The sequence below is a fragment of the Pelmatolapia mariae genome, linkage group LG13, assembly GCF_036321145.2.
Source record: "Pelmatolapia mariae isolate MD_Pm_ZW linkage group LG13, Pm_UMD_F_2, whole genome shotgun sequence".
NCBI classification, from domain to species: domain Eukaryota; kingdom Metazoa; phylum Chordata; class Actinopteri; order Cichliformes; family Cichlidae; genus Pelmatolapia; species Pelmatolapia mariae.
This window is the reverse complement of record NC_086238.1, coordinates 19,121,853-19,146,503: the sequence shown is the minus strand read 5'-3', so window position 1 is coordinate 19,146,503 and position 24,651 is coordinate 19,121,853. Positions and strand designations below refer to the sequence as shown.

Genomic DNA, 24,651 nt, shown 5'->3' with positions numbered 1-24,651 from the left:
TCTCATCTCATTTGTCTAAAGTCTTGCTGTGGCGCTCGTGCACCAGACAGGAAGCACAGGTCTCATGAAGGGGTTGCAGGGAGCCACAGCGGTCACTGTTGTGGACAGGGGCGCTGTGTGCCTGAAAACAGAAGTTCCAAGTTCTTCGAATGCTCTGTGAAAAGATGTAATGATATCTATGAGTCACTGAATTACACGTTGTTTTAGATGACGCAAAAATCTAAGAACCTAACGCTAATCTTCATAGTGAAACACCGAGCAGCTAAGGCTGCTGCAGACTGAGAGAAAAAAAAAACCCTCAGGCACTTCTGTTATGAGTGAGCGTTAGTAAGCAAAAATCCCGGGGATGTCTGACCGTTGTAGCAGACAGTTAATCAATCCAAGAGCTTGTCTTGTTTTTCTGTTTTGGGGAAAAAAATATGGGAGGCCAAGCCTAATCAGCAGAGGAAACAGATCGCAGGGGGGTGTCAGGCACCAGGAAAATGGATCTGGGTTGTGAAAAACCACCATTACCACGAGCTGCTCTGGATTCAGCCATCTGGAGATGCCTGCTCCAAAAGCCGGTAAAGTTCGCTAAACTGGGGCCCAACTAGGAAACAGGTTTGCACATCCTTAACAGACAGCCAACACTCCCAGAGTGGAGCCATGTTTGCTCTGCACAGTTAAGGGGCTCACTCGTGTCAACGCACATATTTTCAGTGTTGCACTGGGAATTAAACACCTTAAGATTTCCTTTTTAAATAAACCTTTTCAGTTTTTTTTGATGAAATTTGCTCAATTTTAGAAAATCATCGGTGAAATCCTCCCCTACAACACATATAACATCTCTCAAATTCCTACCTGTCTGTCTTTAGGAATGACGCCCGTTGTTTTTAATCTGTTTTTTAATATTTCCAATTACTGAAGCCTTTTCCAACTGACCATTAACCTGCACCTCACCTGCCCACTCATGCAAAAAATAAGGTATACTAAGCTTTTAAGCAATGCCACTCAAATATGTGCAGCACCCAAAAAAAGATAAAGTTCAACAACAAATCAAATTAAAAAGTAGGAGCATTAGAAAACAGTGATTATTCAGGACTTATATTATTTCTTTGAGCTGTTTTGTTGACACTGTTTTTATCTTGCCTGGCCATTTCCCTAAAACAGTGTCCGCTCTTTTAGTTTTACTAATTTCATGCTCTTTGGTTTATTTTTCTCCAGATTGCACGCATGTTTATGCATATTTTTTGCATTTTGCTTGGCTCTGTGGTGTAGTGGTTAACACGTGTACCCCATATCTAAAAGGTCCCCAGTTTGACTCTTAGGGGTCATACAAACTTAACCTCAGAAGTTAGTGTGCTCCCAGTGCCAGTCTCAAGCCCAAATAAAGGCATCTGGCTCTGGCTACACTTTGATATATAAGGTAAGCTGAAAGTATTGTCATTTGTGTGTATTTCTGCCACTGTGGCGAGTTGTAGTCACATTTTCATAGACACCAGTAAATAATGGGCACCTGTATGGTGAAGTTAAGAGTGCAACCTCATGTCTATGGATTGCATTAGACTACCCTCTAGTGGAGAATTGTGATGTTTGCTTTTTTTGTCTTACTGGATAAAATGCTGGGAGAAAGAAATATCAAGTTGTGCAAAATAGTAAAATGATAAACTCAATCAACCCACAAATTTATGGCTTACTTATTTCACAAGATGACAAGATAAACAATACAGACTATATATTATATACTTTTTAAATGTCATATTTTATAGGACATAATCAGTTAGTAATAACAACGGAATATGATTAAGTCTGTGAATATATTGAGTTATCAGAGTTTCATTCAGACTCACCCAGATGAGCTTTCAGAAGTTGCAGGAGCAGCAGAGTCAGCATAGGCAGCCATGCCTGTGTAGCCAGGGATGGTGGTTCGGCTGGCACAAGGAAAAGATATTACAGACACTGTATCTTGTAAATGAGACACAAAGAGACAAAAAAAAACACACACAATTTTTTACACCTGACATGTAAAAAAATTGTGAAAAATACTTTGTGCTTAACAAACAGTTCTACAAAAACCACAATGAATGTAAGTGTGTGTGTGTGTGTGTGTGTGTGTGTGTGTGTGTGTGTGTGTGTGTGTGTGTGTGTGTGTACTGGGTGCAGTTTTCTGGGAGGGATAGATGGCATTCATCCCATCAGGTCTGCATGTTTTTTGCTTCTGGTTCATTTTTGTTTTATCCTGAATGAGGACAACCACCACCTGCCACCTCGCCATACTGATCTTTAGTGCTTAAAGTTGAGATTTCAACAACAAAATCAGAAAACAGACTGACAGCATGACAGTATCTTGGTCCCGTTTCCAAGCTACCTTGATCCTTGCATCACTTTTCAGCACTCTACCAAGCCCCAACAGGCTGTTTCAGCCTGAAAACAATACAGGAAGCTAAAAAAAGAGCAAAATAAAAGCATTCAGAGCAGCAGATAAAAAAATAAAACCGTAGACACTTCTAAATGTCAGCGCCATGCACATGACTGATCATTTAGATTAGAATTCCCTACAAGGTGAAATCTGGTGAGATCTGGAATGTCTTATTTCCACTTGTTGAACTGCAGCCTGCACGGAGGCTGCTATCTGTGAGACCCCACGAGAAACACCTTAACATGCAGGCATAACGGAAAAAATGTGACGCTCCCTGCTTGTTGGCTTTCCAACTGATGGTGCAGCAATGATTCCACAGAGGAGCCACACTTCATCTTGGAAAAAAAAAATCAATCCTAACTTGACATGCACAGCATGAATAACAAGTTAGGACTTGCTCTCCTCCCTGTCTGTACGGACATTTTCGCAGATGATGGCTAAAGACGGGCAGAGTGCTGCAGATGACTCGCTCACAGGAAAGCAGAGAACAAAGCAAACACCTGTCAACAAGGTGGACGTTTTTTTCAGCCTGGCCAACAGGAATACACTTGTGCAAATTGACTAACTACGTTTGAAATAAACCAATTAAAATGCTCTTGTGGTTATTTGTTGAAGCTTCAGACTGGTTTAGATGAAGTTCATAATTATTCTAAAAGTGTTACACTGGTCCATCGATAAATAAGAAACACACTAACGGGCTTCACAGTCTAAGTCCACTGTGTTTTTAGAATAATTTCCATTAAAAAAAACCCTTCTGCTTTTTTCCACATGCTGCACTCTTTATGTGTACAATGACAGTGAGTCTCACCGTGCTGTCGGCATGTATGGAGGAACGACGCTCCTCTTTACTGTCAGTGGGTGGAAGTCTTCATCCATGTTGTCAATGTTATCCATGTTCTCAGAGCCGACGGTGCCACTGCACATACATGAGAGCCCACTCAGTAATGAACGCGAAGGTCAGTGCTCAGAGAAAATATGCAGAGTAGCTGGATTCAAACAAAATACTGCGCCGCTAAGAAAATAGCTGGATCAAAACATGATCACCTAAAACATTTTCTGTTTAAAGTTGCTCAGTGTTTCATGGTAGCAGCAGGTTAAAGACATCATGCAGCAGAATAACTGTGGCAGGTATTAAAGAGCTAAAGGACCCCAAGTTTTTTGCACAGTACTCTGTGTGGTGGCAGCTCAAACATAAAATACTCACGTGTACAGAGGGATCTGACCTGATCTTGGATAAGTACTGCAGCTGAACAAACAAAAAACAGGAAGGTGTGTGACAAATTTGTATCATAAAAGGGACTAAAAGAGAAAATGAGCTCCCACTGATGAACGAAATCTTACAAAGATATTGGTTTCTTGGCATCATGCCTCAGTTGAAGCTGTTGCCTGTTCCACTCAGCTCCTACAGACTTAGAAAGAACGGAAACAATCACCGCTTCATCACAATTTACCGATCTACAGATCACCTTTATTAATTTTCTGTTCATGAACAACACTATAGGTACAACACATGTGCAGCAGTGTTTATGCTTTAACCCCTAAACTAAAGCATCAAACACTAAAATCTTTACCGCACTCATGTCAAGCATTAAAGGATAGGCCTGCGAGTATTTTTCTTATTCTAACTGATCCCACAAAAAGACTAACGATGGGGTTTTCAGCTACTGTGAAACAGCAGTCCAATGTGAGACTGGCTCAAAAATAAACTGGAGTGCATGTGTTCACTGTAATGAAGGAACATGCTACCCCAGTGCTACAGTGTGGCTCACCAGGGTGTGTTCAGTCATTTTTGCTGGCGGGGTGCTACACAAACTGGATCAATGCGGTGGGAAAAAATGAAAATGCGCACACACACACACACACACACACACACATATATATACACAGTCAAAACACTGCAGAGAAAGTGAGACACAGCGAGGGAGTTTTTCTGTTCCTTTGGATGTCATGTTTTATAGGATGTAAAAAAACTGAAATGTCAGAAATTTGAGGCATGCTATAAAATTAATTTGTTAGTTCAAGTAGCTGCTGGATGTAGCAGCATCCACGGCATCAATGCCAGACAGGAGAACCAGATTTATTTTGGCCTTTTCACGTAAAGGAGAGAAATACAGAAAGAAAGAAATATTAAGCTGCATATCTGGTTCTTTCAGTCTCCCTGCTGCACACACTGTATGCCAAAAGGTCAAGACTGACAGGTAATGAACTGCATTTCTTCATCACATTTATCACTTTTATTAAAACCAAATACAAAATATTAGCACACCTATGCATGGGTTATTATGAAAATTGCCTTTGAGAAACAATAACCATCCAAAAAATCCAATTTCCCTCAGTTGTGGGAATGATCTAAACCCCCAGAAGCCCTCTGCTGGGGCCAAGAAAACAGAGCTCATGCCTCGGCAGTGTTTGCCAACATGCAAACACTCTCCATGGCTCACCTGCCACAGCTGAGGTCGGCTGTTGTAGCGCCTCAGTGAGGCACGCTCACTCACTGGGTCTGCCAGTTTCTCCAGGGTTGCTTCTGGTGCCTTCAAGTGCCGCGGTACCTTTGCAATCCATCCAGCGTCCTCATAACTCCTGCAGAGAAATGAGGACTTCTGGCCATTAGACACGTGGACCGAGTGCCTTGAGTGCAATTGATTAACTTGATTCCCGAAAGTTATTTGCTTTAATTTGAATTCTTAACCAGCCTCCTTCGTTGCACAAAATATATTAAACAGCTTATTAACTGGGGAGCCGATTCTTCCCCGAGGCTTTAAGCAAGGCTACAGTTCATCTGCATGATTTCATTAAAGAGTAATTAACACAACAAGAGGACGCATTGTTCCCTGATGACATCAACGGAGCACAAAATCAAACCTATTCCCTCCCGATAACCCTCAAAGCAACCACATCGTGTGTGGACTTCGCATAGCAGTAATCAGGAGGTAAGCTTTGTTCAATGTTATTGTTATTGAAAGGAGCCAATTAAAGGTGCCTGTGTTCTGACCTCTGTGTTGCAGAAGTGTATCTGAAGTGTCGAACTGCCGGTGAGATATCTGGCCCGACTCCTGGATCCTTAAAAAGCAATATCAGAAGATTTATCAGTATCGTGTTCAACTGGAAATCATGAGGCTCACGTATGTATTTTTAACACATCTAATGATGAGTGTAGGTTTTATTTTTTTACCTGTTATTATTAATATAATTATACTCAACATTATTGAAAACCATTATTTTAAAAAACGCTATTAAAAACCATAATTTCTCACTTAAATTCTCACCTGGCATCAGACCATTAATTAGCGATGGCAGCAGCCAAATGATCTTTCAAATTACCCCTGATAAATGCAGAAAATCTGACACAATCTGTGAAAATTCATCTGAGCTCAGATTCATCAAGTAAACATAAATGGATAATGAGCTCATCCTACGGGGGTCAATGATGTCTGAATCAAAATTTATGGAAATCCATCCAGTAGTGCTCGAGATCTTTCAGTCGTGACCAACAAACAGGCTGTAATTACCACCCCTAAAGCTGAGTGTGCCTAAAAGCACAAAATATCAGGATGTTCTCTAAATGACTAATGCAAAACAAAGACACGCAAATTCCTATATTCACTCCAAAGTGCATCAGAGTGAGTCAATCGCAGTATTTGACGTTTTTACACATCAGCGGGCAGCATTCAGATTCTATTGGTTTTGGAGCTTCGTGCATAACAGACACAATGCTGAAAACACAGCAAAACCAGAGGAATAGCAAATGCAAAGCAAAAGTAAATTGGCTTTCCCTCCTTTAGTTAAAGAGGGAGATGAAATAAGAGTATAAAGTAGACTCCACCAAAAAAACATCCTAGCTACCACCTAATTCAGAGCCAACTAATTTCAGTCACATGTGTAGAAATAGGACAACATCCTTCTTTCTACAAAGAATGGTGGCTGCCTGGTGACCACATTAAATTGTTTTACATGCAACTTGCATGTAAAACAAATGATTGCTCAGAGCTTGAGGGCATTGCACACTCATGACAACTTTTGATTGCAAGGCGATTGCAAAGATCACCAGATAGAAGGCAACCTCTGTTATCAGTCTGCACGAGCACAACTCCAGGGGACTCGACTCAACTAGCTGCCGGCTGGTTGTATTGTGGTTATCTTCCTCTTGAACAAGAAGGATGCAAATATAACAGTTAAATATACATTTCTGTTCATTGTGCATTTATTTCTATGCAGACACTATAAGCTATGTTATGTCAAAAGTTTATTACACTTAATTTCTGTATTATCAGAAACAGACTGCATGTAACTGCCAACTTGACCCCACTCTATCACAGACTGATAGCGGACTGATAGCGGACTGGCTCATCTTATGTCAACATTTATGGTAAGTGTGATATGGCGGAAGTGAGATAAGTTTATCTTATTGGATAAAACAGATACTGACAAAGTTTAACTCTGAGGACCTAACTTGCAACACCTTTTGTAATACTCAGCATATCACAAAATGTAAAAAATAAATAAAAATGCAATAACATCGAATAATGAGGGAGGGATTTTGATAATATTGTATCTTGAACTTTCTCGTGAGTCCCAGCTTCCAGTATAAAGGACTGTTTGAACTAATTATAGCATATATATATCATTTTAGCTAGTAGAAGTATGTGGAGGATGTTACATTACTATGTTTGCAAAAGGGAAAAAAACTAGCACAATGCAGTACAGGAGAGGAAAGAAGACTAAAAGGCTTATCGTGGTGGATTCAGCTCTGGCTGACTGCTCGGATCAGCTGGTTGGGATGTCTGTAATGTTCCAAAAGCCTGTGTTCCCAATAGAGAAGTTGCAGCGTGCCCTCTTGTGGACATCAGGGTGTTTCTATCATCGTCTGCTGTAAACTGACTTAGATCAGCAAATAACTAATAAGCCAATATCAGTTGTTTGCCGATCTAAGCAGATAACATCAGCTGTATGGAATCTGCTGTCTGATATAATTACTTCTTTTACTCATCCTGCAGTATTTTCTGCGCTGTTCCAATTATTTTGTTGTAGATATCAGGGATCGTATTGAAAACTAATATGTGAATATGTGTGACCTTGAGCGTTGCTACTAGCAGATACATAAAAGAGAAGATGACTCAATAAAACATTGATAAAACACTGTCATCATGAATCTGTCACCCTGGAGCTTTTTATATTCTGGCCATCAATCACTGTACTGCCAGAAAAGAGTTGAGAAGGTCCATTGATTTCACTGCGCATGTGTTAACTTCCATACTAAAAATGTATTATCACCACTGTGATCCTGAACTTCACACTACTTAAATACAGGCTTTAATCAAGTCTCTATTCACTGAACAAAATACCTATCTGCAATAACTGAGCACTGAGAGACCTCTCTTAAACAACAATAATGTGTGTCAAGGTAATTATGGACATTTCAATTAGCAGTTTCAGAAACAAAATAATAAAGCAAGGTTATGTCCTCAAAGTGAAAACCTGCCCACATAATAAGCAGTATTATGTGAGGTGTGATGAGACTGTAAATGAGGTACACATTTCTGATTTAATACTTAATATGTGCTTGTGTTATGATAGGAAAGTGATTAATACAGCAGTTGTGCTGAAGTGTAATGATAGTAAGCAAGCCAACAGCATTAGTTCAACCAAAATGTTTCCAGCGTCTGCACTGTAGTAAGATTTAGTATATAAATCAACAAAACTTTAATGTGCTCAGAGGAAAAACTGAAGAGGGAAAACTGATGAATTGTTAATGTGTGAAGTCTTTCATTTCTCATTTGGGCAAAAAGAAGCAAATTGAAGATGTCACACCGTCGCACTTCAGTACAGAAACCAGTTCAGTCAGTCATCACTCACCTGATTTCCAGGATGTGTATCAGGTAGATTGTTACTGATCGTCACTGTTGTTGGTGTCCTCAGTGAGTGAGGTTGCATTTTAACAGGATCACTTGAACCTTAGGATGACACAACAACAATACATACTCTGACAAATTGTGAACTATAACTATGCACAGTAGTATCTGCCCTCAAGGTCAAATTACCCTGCAAGCAGGCCCTGGAGCAACAAACAGCTATGGTCCCTGCTGACCAGCTCCCAGTCTCTGTGAATTGAGTATGAATGTGGTGCCTTTAATTACCCATCAGGCACAGAGCACAGAAAAGACTACAAATGCCATCTTAAGCTTAATTATACAGTATTTAGCCTGGAGATGTACATACCAACTACCCACACTCTTTAGTAGCTGCTCCAGGTATTTTATGCTTTGGGTTGTTGTAGTAATTTAATTGCAGAATAACTTTTATATATGTTATAAAACCATATTATGACATGAAATGATCTGAGCTGTAGTTTCAAAAGCTAACTTTAGCAGTTAGCACTGCTAGCAGTTTTAAGTCCGTCAGTAAACAAAAGGCTTTCATTAATATTTGTGTATTTACTGTAAAAATGTAATGGGAGCTTAAATGTCAAAATGAGAGAGAGTGAATGAAACAAATTTAACTTACAGTGGAAAGTACTGCGCTGAGAAAATGATGAGCCAAGCAATTTGTGTTTAGAGCTAGCCAATGCTAGCTAAACAAAGCAGCAATATTTAGCTTAAAGTAATGTAATGTTTAATATTTTATAAAACAAAAAACTTACTAGCTAACAATTTTTAGGGTAACAATAGATACAGACACCGGCCACTTCATTAGTTACCTTTTACTAGTAGTTGGACTTCTGCCTTTAGAGCTGCCTTAATTTTTCCAGCACAGATTGAGCAAGGTGCTGGGAACATTTCTGGTGGCCATGTTGACAGTTGCTGCAGATTTGTTAGCTGCACAGCAATGATGTGAATCTCCCCAAAGGTGCTCTATTGGACTGAGATCTGGTGACAATTAAGACCATTTGTCTACAGTAAACTCAATGTCATGTTCAAAAAACCAGTTCAAGATTATCTGAGCTTTGTGACATGGCACATTATCCTGCTAGAGCAGCCATCAGAAGATGAGTCCATCTCAGTTGTAAAGAGATGAGCATGATCAGCAACAATCCTCATGTAAGGGGCACTAAGTCTGCCAAGAAACACCAGCAATCTGAACTGTTGGTACAAAATGTAGGGATCCATGCTTTCATGGCATTTACCACAGTTCTTATTCACTAAGTGTCCAAGTCTGACAACGTTAGATGAACTCTGAAGTTAAATTTCACCAACAGCAGCAAACACAGCAGCTCTTATCGACAGAAAAGGTCAAGATATCCTCAACAATTCACCTCAATATCACTATCACTGGACAGAAGTGAGCTTCACTCACTCATCAGTTGGTATTGGACCCATTCAGAAAGTGTTAAAGCCTCCTCCAGAGTAAATAAAAGTAGACACTTCTCTGACAGCTGAGGAAAACAGTGGACTAACAGCCAACACTCACAATAAATGAACATTAGTTAACTCAGGGGTAAAAACGTAAAACTGAATATTTTATTGATGCATAGCCCTTTTTTAAATGACTGATTTATTGCTAAGTGTTTATATTGTTTTAATGTGCTAAAATATAGTGTGTCCAAAAATATCTTTTACACAAACAGTCACGCACACCAGCTAGCTATGGCTGTAACAGGATGCAGTATAATGTTGTTGATTACTCTTGGCTGACTAAACTGTGAAAAGTATAATTTTAAAAAAGACATAGTTTAAATAAATAAATAAAACGTATTTGTTCTGCAGTGGCCACCATAGTTTGGATTATGCGCTTGAATTGGGAGGAGAAAGAAAACAGAATTCAGTTGACTGCAATCTACTGCCATCTAGTGGTGAGATTTTACACACTGTAACTTAACGAATTTTTGTTAAGAATACTGCAATATATTTAATTTTTCAGTTTCTCTGTAAAACTTACAATTTTTTTTTCTGAAATAATCATACCAGCCTGTCAGACACGAATAAATCACCTTTCTTGCCTATGCTCAGTTTCAATTTAAAGCTACACAAACGCGCTCCTATGTATTTTTAGATGTAATTACACAATAATCAATGTGTTGATTGGCTGATTACAGACTTACATTAATGAGCAGTTAAACAGGTGTCTAACATTTTTTGAGTAAAATTGGCTTCCACACTGAACTTCACGCTGTGCCTGCATGAAGTCCACTAATATGAAGTGACCAGAAGGGGGCACTGCAGCACCCAACAGCAGGTAGCTACAGCTAATAATTTGAATCATTGTGGGTGCTTTATGTTTTGTTTGTTTGCTTACTGTTTCTGTAGAGTCTAATATATTAAGATTTTATACATTTATTCATTATTTAACTTATTTTTAGAATTGTTTTTATGAGAATAAAATCTCTAGTGTTTCGATCTGTCACCCTGCCGCAGCCATCATCCATAATCATTACAACGAAAACAAGAAGATTGATGAAACAACCTTGAAACTCGACCAGAGAGCGTGGTGATACTGCAGCTTTTCAGCCAAGGGATAATTTACTCTTTAAACAGTTTTTTAATTTGTATTCACAATGCAACAGCTCAGCAGATTTTCCTTTGGGGGGCAAGCGATATATTAAACTGACACTTAATTTTTTCAATTGTTGGTTATTCATTTGGTGCATCATGAAAAAACAACTGAGACAATATCTATATATAATATAGTCAAACGTTATGTAACTCCAAACATCGAAGCACAAATTTAAAGGAGCATTTACTCCCATATGAGATAAAGAAAAGCAAAAGGTCTTTATATTTGATATAATTTCAGCTTATGTTTTTTTGCCTCTAGGGGTAGTTGCCCTGTTAGCAATCAAGCCTTTACCACTCAACAATAGATGTACTATCCAATTTCAAGGCTCTGACTTGCACAGTATTTAAAATATGCTTCTGTTTGTTTGTTTTTTACCACTCAGTCTTGCTCTCAGAGCCGCATGGGGGATCCTCCTGGAGTTCCAGGCCTTGTCCTCGCTCAGGTCTACACATACCACTGAGAGGTTTGGGGTTGTTTGAGGCCTCTCTCTGAAACCGGGAGGGACCCACAGAGCAGAGGGGACATGATCAAAATCTATGAATTTCTTTCGACCTTTGAGGCCCAGGACTACCTCAGCTCCAGCACTCAGCTGACCACAGCAGGGGTCCAACAGGGGGACATCATCTCGCAAAGGAGCCAGGGTGACGCGCTCAGCGGGGGGCTGAAGTCTAAGGGAGCCTACGTGTCCAGTTTTCGGTCTATCTCTCCCACCATCTCGGTGCAAACTGGAGTTCAGCCGCCTGATGACGCGAAGCTCTGAGGAAAAAGGCTCGAAGGGATCCAAAACTGCAGTCATTACTGCCTGGGAGGAAATTCCTTGAAGGCTCCTGTGAGTTTGTGCAGTGAGCGCTCGTTGCCCAGAGACTGGGTTCGTTTCCTGCTCGGATCAAATTACTGACATGTAGACCTGTGTGCTGAGCGTGGAGGTGCAGCTCCACATACCTGAGCACATTATTCTGTATTCGTAATAATATAATAGAGCAAAGGTCTAATAAACATCCCCTCGTATCCATTCTGGATGCCACACCACGCTGATTCACTTCAGGGGAGCATTCATAACTAATAATGTTCCCTCTGAGCTTCTATATTTTGGCAAGCTACACCTACTAATTTATCACTCTGACCACATAAAAACGTTTAGTCAGCCATGCCCTGGAAAAATACTCCACACAAATGTTGTTTTAGTGGCAAATGATAAAGGGAAGACTTGGCCCAGCCTCAGGGTTAGTGAACTGTGTGTCTCCTCCTCGGAGAACGCCACATTACTTCTCGTGATTGGTAAGGAGCCGTTTTAACCCCCTCCTTTTTAAACGTTGCCCGCTTTTCCCTCAAGAAACCACAAGATGGAGCAGTAGACCCTAGACGTAAGATGAAGCAGAGCAACCCAGTCCCTTTTGAATTCAATGACAGTCCACAAATATCACAGCAAAAAATAAAAGTCTCAGCTGTACTGTCATGATGATGCATTATGAATTCAGAACTACCAAGGTGACCACAAGTCCAACACCGACTTTGACCGAAGTCCCTGAAGACATATTAAAATTATTTATTAAATTAAATAATTTATTTATTTTTGCTCATGAAGGCTAAATAAGTTGTTTTCCAAGCCTGAAGTGCTTTTAGCACAGAGAGACTTCAAATGTAGCCTCTGTTTTGTTTTTATTTTTTTATTTTTTTTTAAAGCCGACAGTAAACTAAATGAAAATTATGTAAATCACACAGCAAAAGCAAAAAGTGTTTTTTACAAAGGCTGTAATCTGGTGAATGTGCAGGCTTTGAAAGAGCTGTCTTATATTCACTGAAGCCAAAAAGCACAGGAATACTATGTGCCTCGCTGCCTATTAATTAGCCTCCTCGAGTTGTCTGAAATTTAATGTACAAATGTAAATAAATGCCCCACAAATTTACAGGCACGATGGGGCATGCGTGCTTTATAATGAATACTGAAGGCACCCTGGCTAGGTGGCATTTTTTTCTTGGGAGAGAACTGATGCTAATGTGTCAGTGGTGGTGATGATGGTGATGCTTGCTGATAGATGATTTTTACTCGGGCTGTCATTAGGAAAAGTAAACACCCAAGAGCTGTTGAAAAGGATGTGTTAAAAATAGCCTAATTAGAGTTATTCTGATAACCGACTGGTGAATATGCCCAACTCCCACACAGTGCTCCTCCACAAAAGGAGAGCAGGAATGACACTTGTGAAATCTTCTATGGCTTTCTTTTTGAAATTACTTTTATATATATATATCACACCATTATCACAACAGTCTTGTGGCTTGAAGTGTGCAGATTTTCAAGTATTTTGTAGGAATTCGGTTATAGAGGTCTAGAGGTCCACATGACTTACTGGAGTTGGATTCCATTAATCCTTCCCTTATAAGAGGTTATAACTGCATCACACTGTATTCCTTCCAATGCTTTTGTCTCCCAATTATTTCAGAGGGGTTTTTTTTTGTTGCTGCAGGATTTTAAATACCAGACTAGGCTTGAGATGACTGTATTATTTTTTTTCTTTTTTGCAGGGAATCAGATATTTCTGGAGCAAGCAGTCATTACCATCGGAGCAGCCCTTGTTACTGAATCCTGTGTTATTAGTCAGCTTGTCTGCCATTCTCTAGACTCCTCCACAGTCTCAGAAATAATTTAAATCTCACATCTCGCCTGTGGTGCCAGGTCCAATGCTATAGTGCGGCAGCCACTAATTTGCACAGTCTGCATTCATCTGAAATATAACTGTTGCTCTGGATTAAGAGCCACTGTTGTCCCCGATGCTGCTGTCGCTGCAGAGGGTCATCAAAGCAAACTCCCAAATGTAGCACCGGCTTTCTGAAGACAATATAGGCCGATGCTGCTCCGGGGCAGCAGAGCCAGTATTTTTGTTAATTAGAGGGTTGAGGGTGAGTCGGTATGACACCTCAGGATCGTACAGGCAGGGCTAGGAGGTGAGGCGGCCACCTGGCACGTGGGGAGCGCATCATCACGGGGCGGAGAGGACGCTTTAGAATGGGGACAGACAGCATCGTTTATCACTGTAAGAAGGAGCTGCAAGAAAATTAAACAGATAAACGGGAAGAGATGAAAGACAGATATTAATGTCTGCAAGTGTTCGTATCACTCCCGCATAAAGGTTTGATATATTAGGCAGCAATACCTGTGGGGCCACAGCTCATAAAAGTAATTCCTCTATCCAGCCATCTCTGTATGCATGATATGCAATAGAGTTCATACAACAGAGCCCCATCGACGTTTGTTGCATAAAGCATCCGCGGCTGGGATTTCGTCCGTATGTCTTGTAAACTGCTGAAAATGCATGACCATATTTATAGCACAAGGGCCCTAAGTCATAACTCGTGGGTCAAATTCATCACACTGTAAAGGCACTGAATTGATTACTGCCCGTTGACCATGAATGCATTAGATTAGAGGGCAAATTGGCTGCAGTGTAGTCTGTGTCATGCTGTGTGTGGCACCCTCAACCATTTGGAAAAATCCAAACAGAGCGCATAGATGTAGCTCCCACGAGCAGCAGGGGTAGCCATGTCCTCAGAGAGTGGCCGAAGGCTTTATTGTAGCGCTGCTTCCCTGCCCTCGGTTGCTGCAGCTCTCCGCTTGTCACACTCAGTTAGCTCAATGAAGTAATGAATATGCCGCTGTACATTTTTCATGAGGGAGGTGGGAGTGAAAAATCTGCTCCTTATAATGCTTTTAATATGGAAGTTTTCACACACCCTCTTCCCCCCGCAAAGCCCTCTCCGAGCTATCATGGAGACGCATGAGCATGATGGTTTAATGTTAACATTCCCCAGGGGAGAGTCAGCATAACGCAATGTCACTTTCAGTGATGAATATGGTGACTGCAGCAGACATACAAGCAGCTGTATATCATGACTAAGTTGGGATAACGGTGGCGTCTGCCCTCCTTTGAGAGAAGGCTTTAGCTGCACAGGGGGGAAAACTAGTGGCCAATTCTGTCACTTGAATGGGTGACTCAGGCACATCATTACAGTAATGAATTAGTTTATCAGGAAGCGCAACCATAAGCTTCCAAAAATGGAGGGCTATTAAGTATTCAAAGATAAACGCAAACGAACACAAGGAATAATCAACAAGTAAATAATTAGGCAAATGATTCCGGCTTGGCATGTTTGCAATTATTTTAAATGAACTATTTAAAATCATTTAACGTACAAGAAAACAAATACCCACGCAGTAGATCTAAATAGTCAAACATTATGCTAACAAAGATGGCGGTACTGATACATCACTGATACTGATACAAACTAAATAAATTATATTAGGACTACAAATCTTTCCTTTTTTCACATTTCTGTCTGGAGAGGCGTTAGACACGAGGATGCAAATGCAGACACCAAAGCAGACAGAAATAACAAAGTCAAACCTTTAATTTGGCCGATACATGAAGTCCAAATGAACAAGGTCCAAATAGCAAATGAAAAAGGGAACAAAAACTGAGATCCAAAATACACAAGGGGAGCAGAGAGCCATACGGGGAAAACACAAGAGCAAACAGGGAAGGACAACTGATGTCTTGGCAAAGGACAAAGGAAAGGCAGCACTGTATATATGCTGAGGGCTGACTGAGGGACAAACAGGGCATGTGCTACTGTTACAATGTGGATGGTTAGATTACAATGTGGCTTCAAATAGTGGTTTCAAAAAGCTCAGGGTTCAGATAGTTTGTTTCTGAATGATGCTTCACCCACCTGCCTTTTTGAGGGGCAACGAATCAAATGGCTTACATGAAGGGGGAGGAGTTAAAATGGCATCTTTCAGACAGTGGATGTACTTGGGAGCTGCACAAAGGCCCATTTTGCAGTAACTAAGGATTATACTGAACCGTGAATCATGCAAATTTAGTCCAGTAGAGCAGGTCTCATTTAGTGTGATAGATTTTAATCAGTTGAAATTATTTTTAAACTGCATATTCACATATTTGTGTTTAGGAATAAACATACAAATTGGTGGGATGCTTCAGTACATTTATACAGTATTGTGCAAAAGTCTTGAGCCACCCCTCATTTCTTTATATTTTGTTAGGAAAATGGTAAACGTGAAAACATACATAGAAATTGAGTATAGAAGGCAAACACATAGTTTTATTTTAATTAGCTTGAAAGTCAATATTTAGGATGACCACCTTTATTCCTCAACACAGCCTGAACTCTCTTAGGCAAGCTTTCTTGTCATGTCTTTAAATAATCTTAAGGAACAGCTATCCAAGCTCCTTGAAGGAAATCATCATGGAAATCATGCTGCGTCGATAATGTTGAGGATCGGGCCCTGGGGACTGATAGTGTTCCACTGTATATTGCTTATGTCCAGGTATGCACAGTGGTGGGGTCATTACTCAGGAAAGGTAATGTCTCAAACATTAGTTTTTCTTAAAAGTAATGTGTAATGCATTACCTTTTTAAAAAAAATCAGCGCAGCATGTTACTTAATTACTTGCGGGGAAAAGTAATTAGTTACACAACTCGTTACATTACTGTCTTGTTACTCTATGAAATGACCTAAAAGGGACTCTTCCAAATAGTTAACAATATAAATCTGAGGCTACAGTGCACACTAACACCCATCTCTATACACGTGGTAATTCTTTTAGTTTTTAGGTATGGGGACAAAGCAAAGATAAAAACCAGTCCAAAGACACTTTAAAGCAATCGCCACAGTCATTCTACTTTAGAAACATGAACAGGTAGAAATGGAGGCTGCAAGTCTGAGTGCTCATCACTGCTTTGTTACTTGTTGATGAGCTGTTGGCTAGTTTCGTGTTAGCAAACTGTCTATGCAGATGTAAGAGTGTACAAAGAGCTGATGTTGTGTTAGCAGTATAATGCGGTTATCCCTGTCTTGGATGCTGTTTGCACTTTACCATCACGCTACTGTCCTTTTGTGAAATAAAAATAAATTGATGTCCATATCTTCACTCCTTAAATTGCATGAGCCACCATTTTTCTCCTCTCGAGCATGAATTGAAATCAGATGATTGTTGGAAATGCTAACAGGAATAACAACATATTTGTAACTGTAATGTAATTACTGAATTTAGTACAGTAACATATTACGTTACTGTGTTATTACAGTAATGCATTACTTTAACACTGGGAATGAATGCCTGGTGTTTGGGATCACTGTCATTCTGAAAAATTAAGACTATGGTTTGCTGTAAAAATATAATTTATAACCAGTTCCTTACTTTGTTTATTATGTGTAGACACTGGTTCATCACTCGAGTGAGTTGCCTTTTATGCTTGAAGGATTCGTAGGTCATGGTTAAGTGGCTTAACAAACAGACAAATAAAATTTCCCCAAGACCTGCACCGTACTGTAGGTCTCCAGACCTACCAGATACAGAAGGTTAACTGCTCAAGACACAATTTCTAAGACTAAAATCAAAATATAGTTAAAAAGGAAAAATAAAGACGTGAAATAACTAGCTAAAAGCTTCCCAAACAAAGAAAAACAGGAACCGTATGATAAAGGTATTGTAACAATATCCACTTTATGCACTTTTACTTAACACCGACTTCAGAATGAAAAGAACAGATAACAGGTTACATTGAGGAAAAGGTACTTTAGCTCATCTGTTAAGGATGCTGGGCTGTTTCGTATCATTTCTGCTTTTAGAGATATTTCTTTCTCAGCCTCGAGGTGTCTGAAGACACCACTCCGCATCTCTGCTTTTGATCTCTGCGTAATAACACATGTGATTTTCAATTACAAATAAGACACTGCATTAGGCAAAGATACACCGAAGGTAATGGACTTCCTCTGTTGCTCGGTAAGATGGACTTGTCCCTCAAGACCTCTGTTTCCATTATTAAACCACCTGCACAGTGCCCACCTCTACTGTTTCCATCCCTTCTGACCAAGGTGAAATTACCTGCTTTTGAACCTTAAACATTATAAAAAGAAAGAAAAAGAGCCGCAGAGTTGTCACCCACAGTCTCAGCCTTTACTGCCCGGCAGGACTTTTTGTGTTCTTTAGGGCGGCAGCAAACAAAATATGCATTGTTGCGGTCTGACATCCCTATAGTTTTCATAATCAAAATATCCCAAGGGAGTGAACGGCAGCATGTGAGCTGGTGGCAAATACATTCACCGGCCACTCTCCCAGTATGTATCAAGACCTGGATGATGAATTACCATAGCAGGGCCTGAGAAAAAAAATGAGAACACCCCAGGATGAATGTTGTGTTGCAAATACAAACACTTAGTATTCCGCAGGGCTGAGACAAAAGCGGCTTCTTTTATGATAACCTAACAATTCACTGTGCCATCTCCAGTCTAACAGCAGCTTATGCAGATGTGCACGGCTCAGGAGTGCTCTGCTGTACTGAGGATCACCCCCCCCACACACCCACACCCACACGCACACACACCACCCCCTTGAAATTGTTCAGCAAGCAGGTCACATTGGCGTGGGCTGCCTGTTGTGGATAAAATGCTGAAACACTGTGCTCCGAGACACTCTAAAGCCTTATCACTCACCTACCTGGCCTATAACAGTCTGTGATGGATAGGCCTAGATTGAACCTGCAGTCTCCTGTCCAACCCATGTCATTTAGAGAAAATAGATTTGCTTGCCTAGGCTTAGATTACTTCTTAACTCTTAAACAAAACCGAGCTATGGGTTGCTTCCCATACACTACGCGACTTAGAAAAATCACACAAGAAAAAAATAAAACAGCTCTTAAAAAGCATTTAAGTGCAGTGTTTGTCAGCGGCTGAGTTGTGTGGCACAGCGGTATGAATGGGAAGCAAGTCAACGCTGCAACGGTGACCTCGTTTGGAGGCAAGACAAGGCAGTGAGTTGAAATTGAAAATGTGAATATCCAGCTAATGGCAGAGGGGAGCTGGAGATATAATACCAGATCTATAAAGGACAATTTGAGGCTCTCCACTCTTGAGACTCGGGCGCTCAATCATGAAGTGATTCACTCAGATTGATCAAGGAGCGTTGTAATCACATGGGAATGTTACATGTGGCTCCAAAGACGGCTCGCATAAGTGTCAAGAGATTCAAAGCTGGATTTAATGGATCTGAGGTGATGTGCTTAGAAATCCTTTCAGAAGGTGCAAATAGAATCCTCAGAGCATTTTACTGGCATTTAGCAGCTGTCCGGTGAAATTAATGTGCAGAACAGAGGAATAAATTCACCATCAGAGAAACAGAAGGCTGGAATTTACTCAGTATTCTCACAGCAGAAATTCAAAGGGCCGTGGCCCTCTGAAAGAAGAATCAGAAATCTACTAATGAACCGCACTGTTGATAACAGTCCCGCATTAAGCAGAAAGCCTAAATGCACTTACAGATAACAAGCTTTCTTTTATTTAAAGCGATTCCAGTTAAAAGCTCGCTGCTCCCACTGAAATTGAAATAAATGCCGCAAATGTGATATTAAATATTCATAACCTTCAGCTGTCATCTAGCTTTTCCCCGTTTCAAGACAAACGTGCAACAAAAAACATGATCCAGCGTAATTACGCACTTCTAATAAGTGTGAAGGTAGATGAGTGGGGCGTTAAGGGAAAGCAAAGCCAACTGCGATATCATGAGGTGCTTTTCTCACTTATATCAAAGTTTCCAACACTTGAGTTTCATGAATGCAGGCAGGTAACTTCCTTTTTCTTTCCTTTTTTTCTTCCTCCTCTTTCTCACGGAACATTTTCACAGCTGTCTAATAGTGGTCTCCCAAAGCTTTTAATGCCTTTGATAAGATTGCAGACAGATAGGCCCATTGACTTAGGCTTATGTGAGTCTAAGAGAAATCATGACAGTAAACCGGTGCTTTTAAAACTTTAGATGGAATATGGCGCTGAAAAGGTTTTATCTAAAGCTTCAATCAAACTGCACTCTTATACTGAGCTTTGAAGAAGAGCCAGCCTGTGAAAAAAAATTCATATTGTTTTGACATATTAATGAAATTACCTGTGTTTATGTCGTGTTTTGGTCTGCTATGTGACGTAATGATTCTACACAAAACAACAGGAGGAGCCTTATTGTCAGTTTTCAAGGCTCTAAAGGGTTTTCACCCTGAGTTTACGTGGTTTTAAGCAAATAGTAGGCTGAGATATGCATTTAGAGGAGTGTGTCAAAAATTAAGAATAGTACCTATCGATCATACACAATAGTCGTGGGAAAAGAAATGGACAGCTATAATCTTCATTATTAAAGGCATTTAATGCACATCTTAAACAGCAAACCGGGTCTGTGACCATCTTTAACTCCTTCTTGTCTGATATGTCATTTATGTTTTTATATCTATATGTTTTACGTAACCCACCTTGGCGATGTAAATGTAAATTGGCAGTTTTGCCATGTTTACACTTCATATGTTTGGTATACTGATGTTTGGTAATATGTGTTGCCCCTGTTAAATTTATTTTTTTAATGGCTCAACATATTGTATAGCAGCAGTCTCAAACTCAAGTCCTCGAGGGCCGGTGTCCTGTAACTTCTCCATGTGTCCCTTCTGCAACACACCTGAATACAATTAGTAGGTCATTAGCAAGACTCTACAGAACCTGACTGCATGCTGAGGTGGAAATTCAGGCATTTGATTCCTGTTACAGCAGCTCATGAGTGAATGAACATGGTGCAAAAATTGTACTTTTAGTAGATCATTTTCCAAACACTTACATTTACTTAAATTTACTTGACTGGGGTTAGGAGTTGCCACTTCAGCATGCAGTCAAGTTCTATACTCTTGCTAGTGACCTACGAATTTTTATTGAGGTGTGTTGTAACATGGAAAAGTTGCAGGACACCAGCCCTCGATGACTGGAGTTTGAGGCCCCTGCTGTATAGCAAGTGTCATTAACCCTTAAATGCACAAGTGTTTGACGAATGTAGATCTACTTCAAAAGCTGAAATTAATAACATTATTTGCTCATGAACCTTTAAAAACATAGCATAATAAACAATAAACAATCCGATGCCACTTAATGGCCACATTTTAGTGTTTTGCCACTTATGTACCAAGGATTGATTTTGCATAACATCAATAAATATTGTTCTTAATATGATGACACTTAAAGACAAATTACACACTCATAATCAGTCATAGCAAATGTTTAAAAAAATCAGTACAATAAAATAAAAATGTTGTCCTAAAGGGCTCTTTAATAAATACAATGAAATATTTTTTTCAGAGAGTAGCAACATCCTTTTTCATTTTTACTTTCTCTGAGCCCAGGCGGACACGTTATGTGTCTTCTAAAGTTCTTTGAAGTTGAGTGCACTGTTACACTGGACTCAGGTCTAAAAATAGTCTTTTAAAGATTCACTGCTAATGTCTTTCTGCAAGTTTGATGTGATGCAGCCATACACATGTCACATATCTTATTACACCTTTTTTAAATCTATATAATCTTCCTGAGTGTTAGTAACTTGTGAATATCAACGTATCACCTCATATTAATCAGCCTGCCCCTATTCTGTACCATAAGGTTAATGTTAGGACTACACTGACTCTCTATATGCAAAATAAATCTTTTAAAATGATTCTGAGGCAGAAAAATACATAAGACAGTTTGACAGCAGAGACAAGTTAAACAAGACTAATACCCCATACTTACTAATGAGTGGATTGGATCTCATTTGAATACATATGCTGATCATTTTTAAACCTCTCTTGTAATAATTACAGTGATGATAACCCTATTCTGGGAGGACTTGCAGCTCCTGCTGTGTTTGATTCTCATCCATGGTGATATTTTAGGTGTTTTGGTTTTGTTTTTTAAAGCTCTCTTAAAGATTTAAAGGGTTTTTTGCATCACAGGAAGTAGAATATGTGTTTTTCTACTGCGTCTGGGACCACTCACAGGCAGCTGCCATCTTCAAAGTGACTTTGTCGTGCTAAGACAGCGATAAAATGGCAATAAGACAGAGTAAGTCTTTCAGTATGCAATGGAATGGGGTCAAATCGGCAATTACATGCAATCTGTTTGTGATGATATGGTGATTAACTGTGACAAACTGGCAAAAAATTGCAAATCTGTTGCTGTTTGTTGCAAATCTGTTGCTAAGTGCATGCACAGAAATTCACGTTGAGTACTTAGATTCAGAGTCCAGCCAAAAAACAGGTTTGAATTTCAGAAATTCGTCCACAAATAGCAACACAGTTGCTGTGGTAAAGTAATTTAACGTCAAAATTGCTTAGGTGCTCTGCAACTTTGCTTTTACATAGGAATATAACTAAAACACAACTGCTTGACCACCGGCTGTAGCTTAGCATATAGAGCAGGTCATCTACTAATCGAAAGGTTGAGTCCCTGGCTGCTTCAGTCTGCATGTCAAAGAGTCCTTGGGCAAGATGCTGAACTGCCAGTTGTTCTCCGATGCACATTAGATAGAAAGCACTTAGACACAGAAAAAGTACTTGTGTGAATATGTGTGAATGTGTGATGAATGAGGCGAGTTGTATAAAGCGCCTTGAGTACTCAGGTTGAGTAGAACAGCGCTACATAAGAACCAGTCCATTTACCATTTTACCCATCCAGCCAACCTGATGGCGATCTATCTGCTTTTATAAATTAGACAGCAGTTTGTCTGAGAGTGTGACTGCAGTCAGTCTCAATCAGACCAGATTGTTTGGAGACAGGTTGCCTCCCACCATGCAACCTGTGCAATCACCTTGCAACCAAACATAGTGGCCCAGATATAAAGTGTTTTGCACATTCAATCTCTGGGCAATCAGTTGGTCACTGCAACTACTTGGAGTTGGTCTCTCTCAGCAAAAAAAAAAAAAAAAAAATCAATGCAGTCACCTGGCAACCATCAACGGCAAGCAGTGCTATTTTTAATCTAGTGCGACTGAGCCACTGATGTAAGGTACTGTGCAGGTAGGACCAGCCCTGGCTTTGGTTTGATCTAATAAATGTAGAGTGTGTGTTTACTGCAGATCTGCCATCTTCAGAGCATTAAAGTGTGTTATTGTATGGCCATGGTAGAGCTCTGGGAGCTAACTCCTGATGCTCACCAACCATAATACTAGCATGCTGACGTTTGTAGTCTTTAACGTATTAGCATATCAGGTGTGCTAAAACTGCACAACTGAGGCTGATAAGATTTGGAAAAACAAATGGGGAAAAGTCTATCAGATAAATAATAAAATAATATAAGTGAAAAATATGACCCGTTGGTAGCACTAGTCCCCAATGGGACGTATTTCAGTGAGGGCATTCCTCCTGGCCACCTGGACAGACAGCTAACATGGAAAAAAATGAACAGAGATGGTTAGGTGTGTGTTATGCTGCAGGATTTTACTCATTAGCCTACAGTAGAAGCAGAAGTCTCGAGCACACTGCAGCTCAGCGATTGTGTCATTTGCCATTAAGTTTACAACATATTTCATAATCTCTTCTGAAGAGCCAATAACTCTGGAAGACATTTGATTTTATGCCACATTGCTGCGCTCGAAGTCACGTCTTCACGCCGATGAAGATTTCAACTTTCTTTCGCTGACCGAGAGCTTTGGTTGGTTTCTCAAAATATGCGATGCTTTCATTTCAAATGACAGAGCCGTCCGATTGCTATAAATGAATAATGAATTTCATCACCTACTGTAATATGAACACATTTCATCTCAGCGCAGCAGCGTGCATTGTCCAGAACAGGGAAGAAGCCTAATTACATAGCTACAGCATTGGGGAGACCGGGCTTAATCTCTTATGGGTTTCTCTAACAGATGTATCCAATTAATGGCCTGTCTTTGAAGAAATGTAGATGGCTACTTCTCTGGGAATTTTATTTCAAAGTAAAACACCCAGCCTCGTTTCTGATGAGCAGACTTTATGCCCAGTCCTAATTCTTTTGTCCAATACACAGATCTGATCTTAAGTAACTGCTGAAATATGAAGTGATTTAAAGAGAATCGTGAATGTTAATGACCTGGACAGAGACGCTCAAGGGAACTGATAGAGGCCCTGTGCTGGAGCCATTACTTTACAGGCTGAGTCACAGCAGGTAAGCTGCTTGGGAAATTACACATAAGGGAGTATTATCTTGTAAAATGAAAGACTATACAGATAAAAATGGCAGCAATCCCTCTAAATGGAAGAAAAGAGAGAGTGTGTGTGTGTGTTGTGGGGGGGATTCGTGTATAGGAAAGAAAAATCCCACAATCATTTACCACTTGTATGCACAAGAGCAAGTCCAGCTTTCCTTGAATGAATGAGCCTGATTTGAGAGGACACTTACAGTCATAGGAATAGAGGAGTTAAGGACAGCCAGAAAACCTTAATAGATCTGTGCCACTGCTCCCCCGCTGCTCCGAGAGAAGCCTGTCACGTAGCATGTACATGCATTTAGGCTTATTTACCTCGATCCCTTCGGCTGTCTGACAGGCACGTCTCACCGCTGGAGATGCAACATCGTTGTCTGGCAACCTCTTGATCAAAGTTTTGCAGCGGGGCCAGCACGCTGCACAGAGGGTGACACAGCTTTGCTGCTAATGCAAAAGATGACAGGCGAAAGCGTGAACACAACATATGCCAGCCTGCCTTTCAGTGTTCATAACCTGGACCTAAATTATTCATCTTGATTTTGATCTGCTGCTCGATTGGCCCTTATGGCTCTGCATTCGTTATGATTAATCTTCAAACTAAAATAACGAAGGCAAAAAAAAAAGCATATATGCAGCAAGTCAGATGACCTTTCGGTTTCCAAATTTTGGAAGCAAATTGGAATCAATGAGATCGAATTGTCCAGTCTGGGCTTTATTAATGGAGTTGGAAA

The 24,651-nt window shown here is 40.1% G+C and overlaps 1 protein-coding gene across 1 annotated transcript; it reads right to left on the bottom strand.

Annotated features, from left to right (window-relative positions):
* Positions 1-7: 7 nt before the first annotated feature.
* LOC134640445 (protein SPMIP7) lies at positions 8-11,684 on the bottom strand. Its single transcript, XM_063492240.1, has 9 exons — positions 11,264-11,684; positions 8,252-8,349; positions 5,391-5,458; positions 4,840-4,978; positions 3,740-3,807; positions 3,603-3,644; positions 3,207-3,314; positions 1,830-1,910; positions 8-95 (listed from the first exon to the last, which is right to left on the bottom strand). The coding sequence occupies exons 1-9, from the start codon at positions 11,682-11,684 to the stop codon at positions 8-10; spliced, it is 1,113 nt and encodes a 370-aa protein (XP_063348310.1).
* Positions 11,685-24,651: the final 12,967 nt, after the last annotated feature.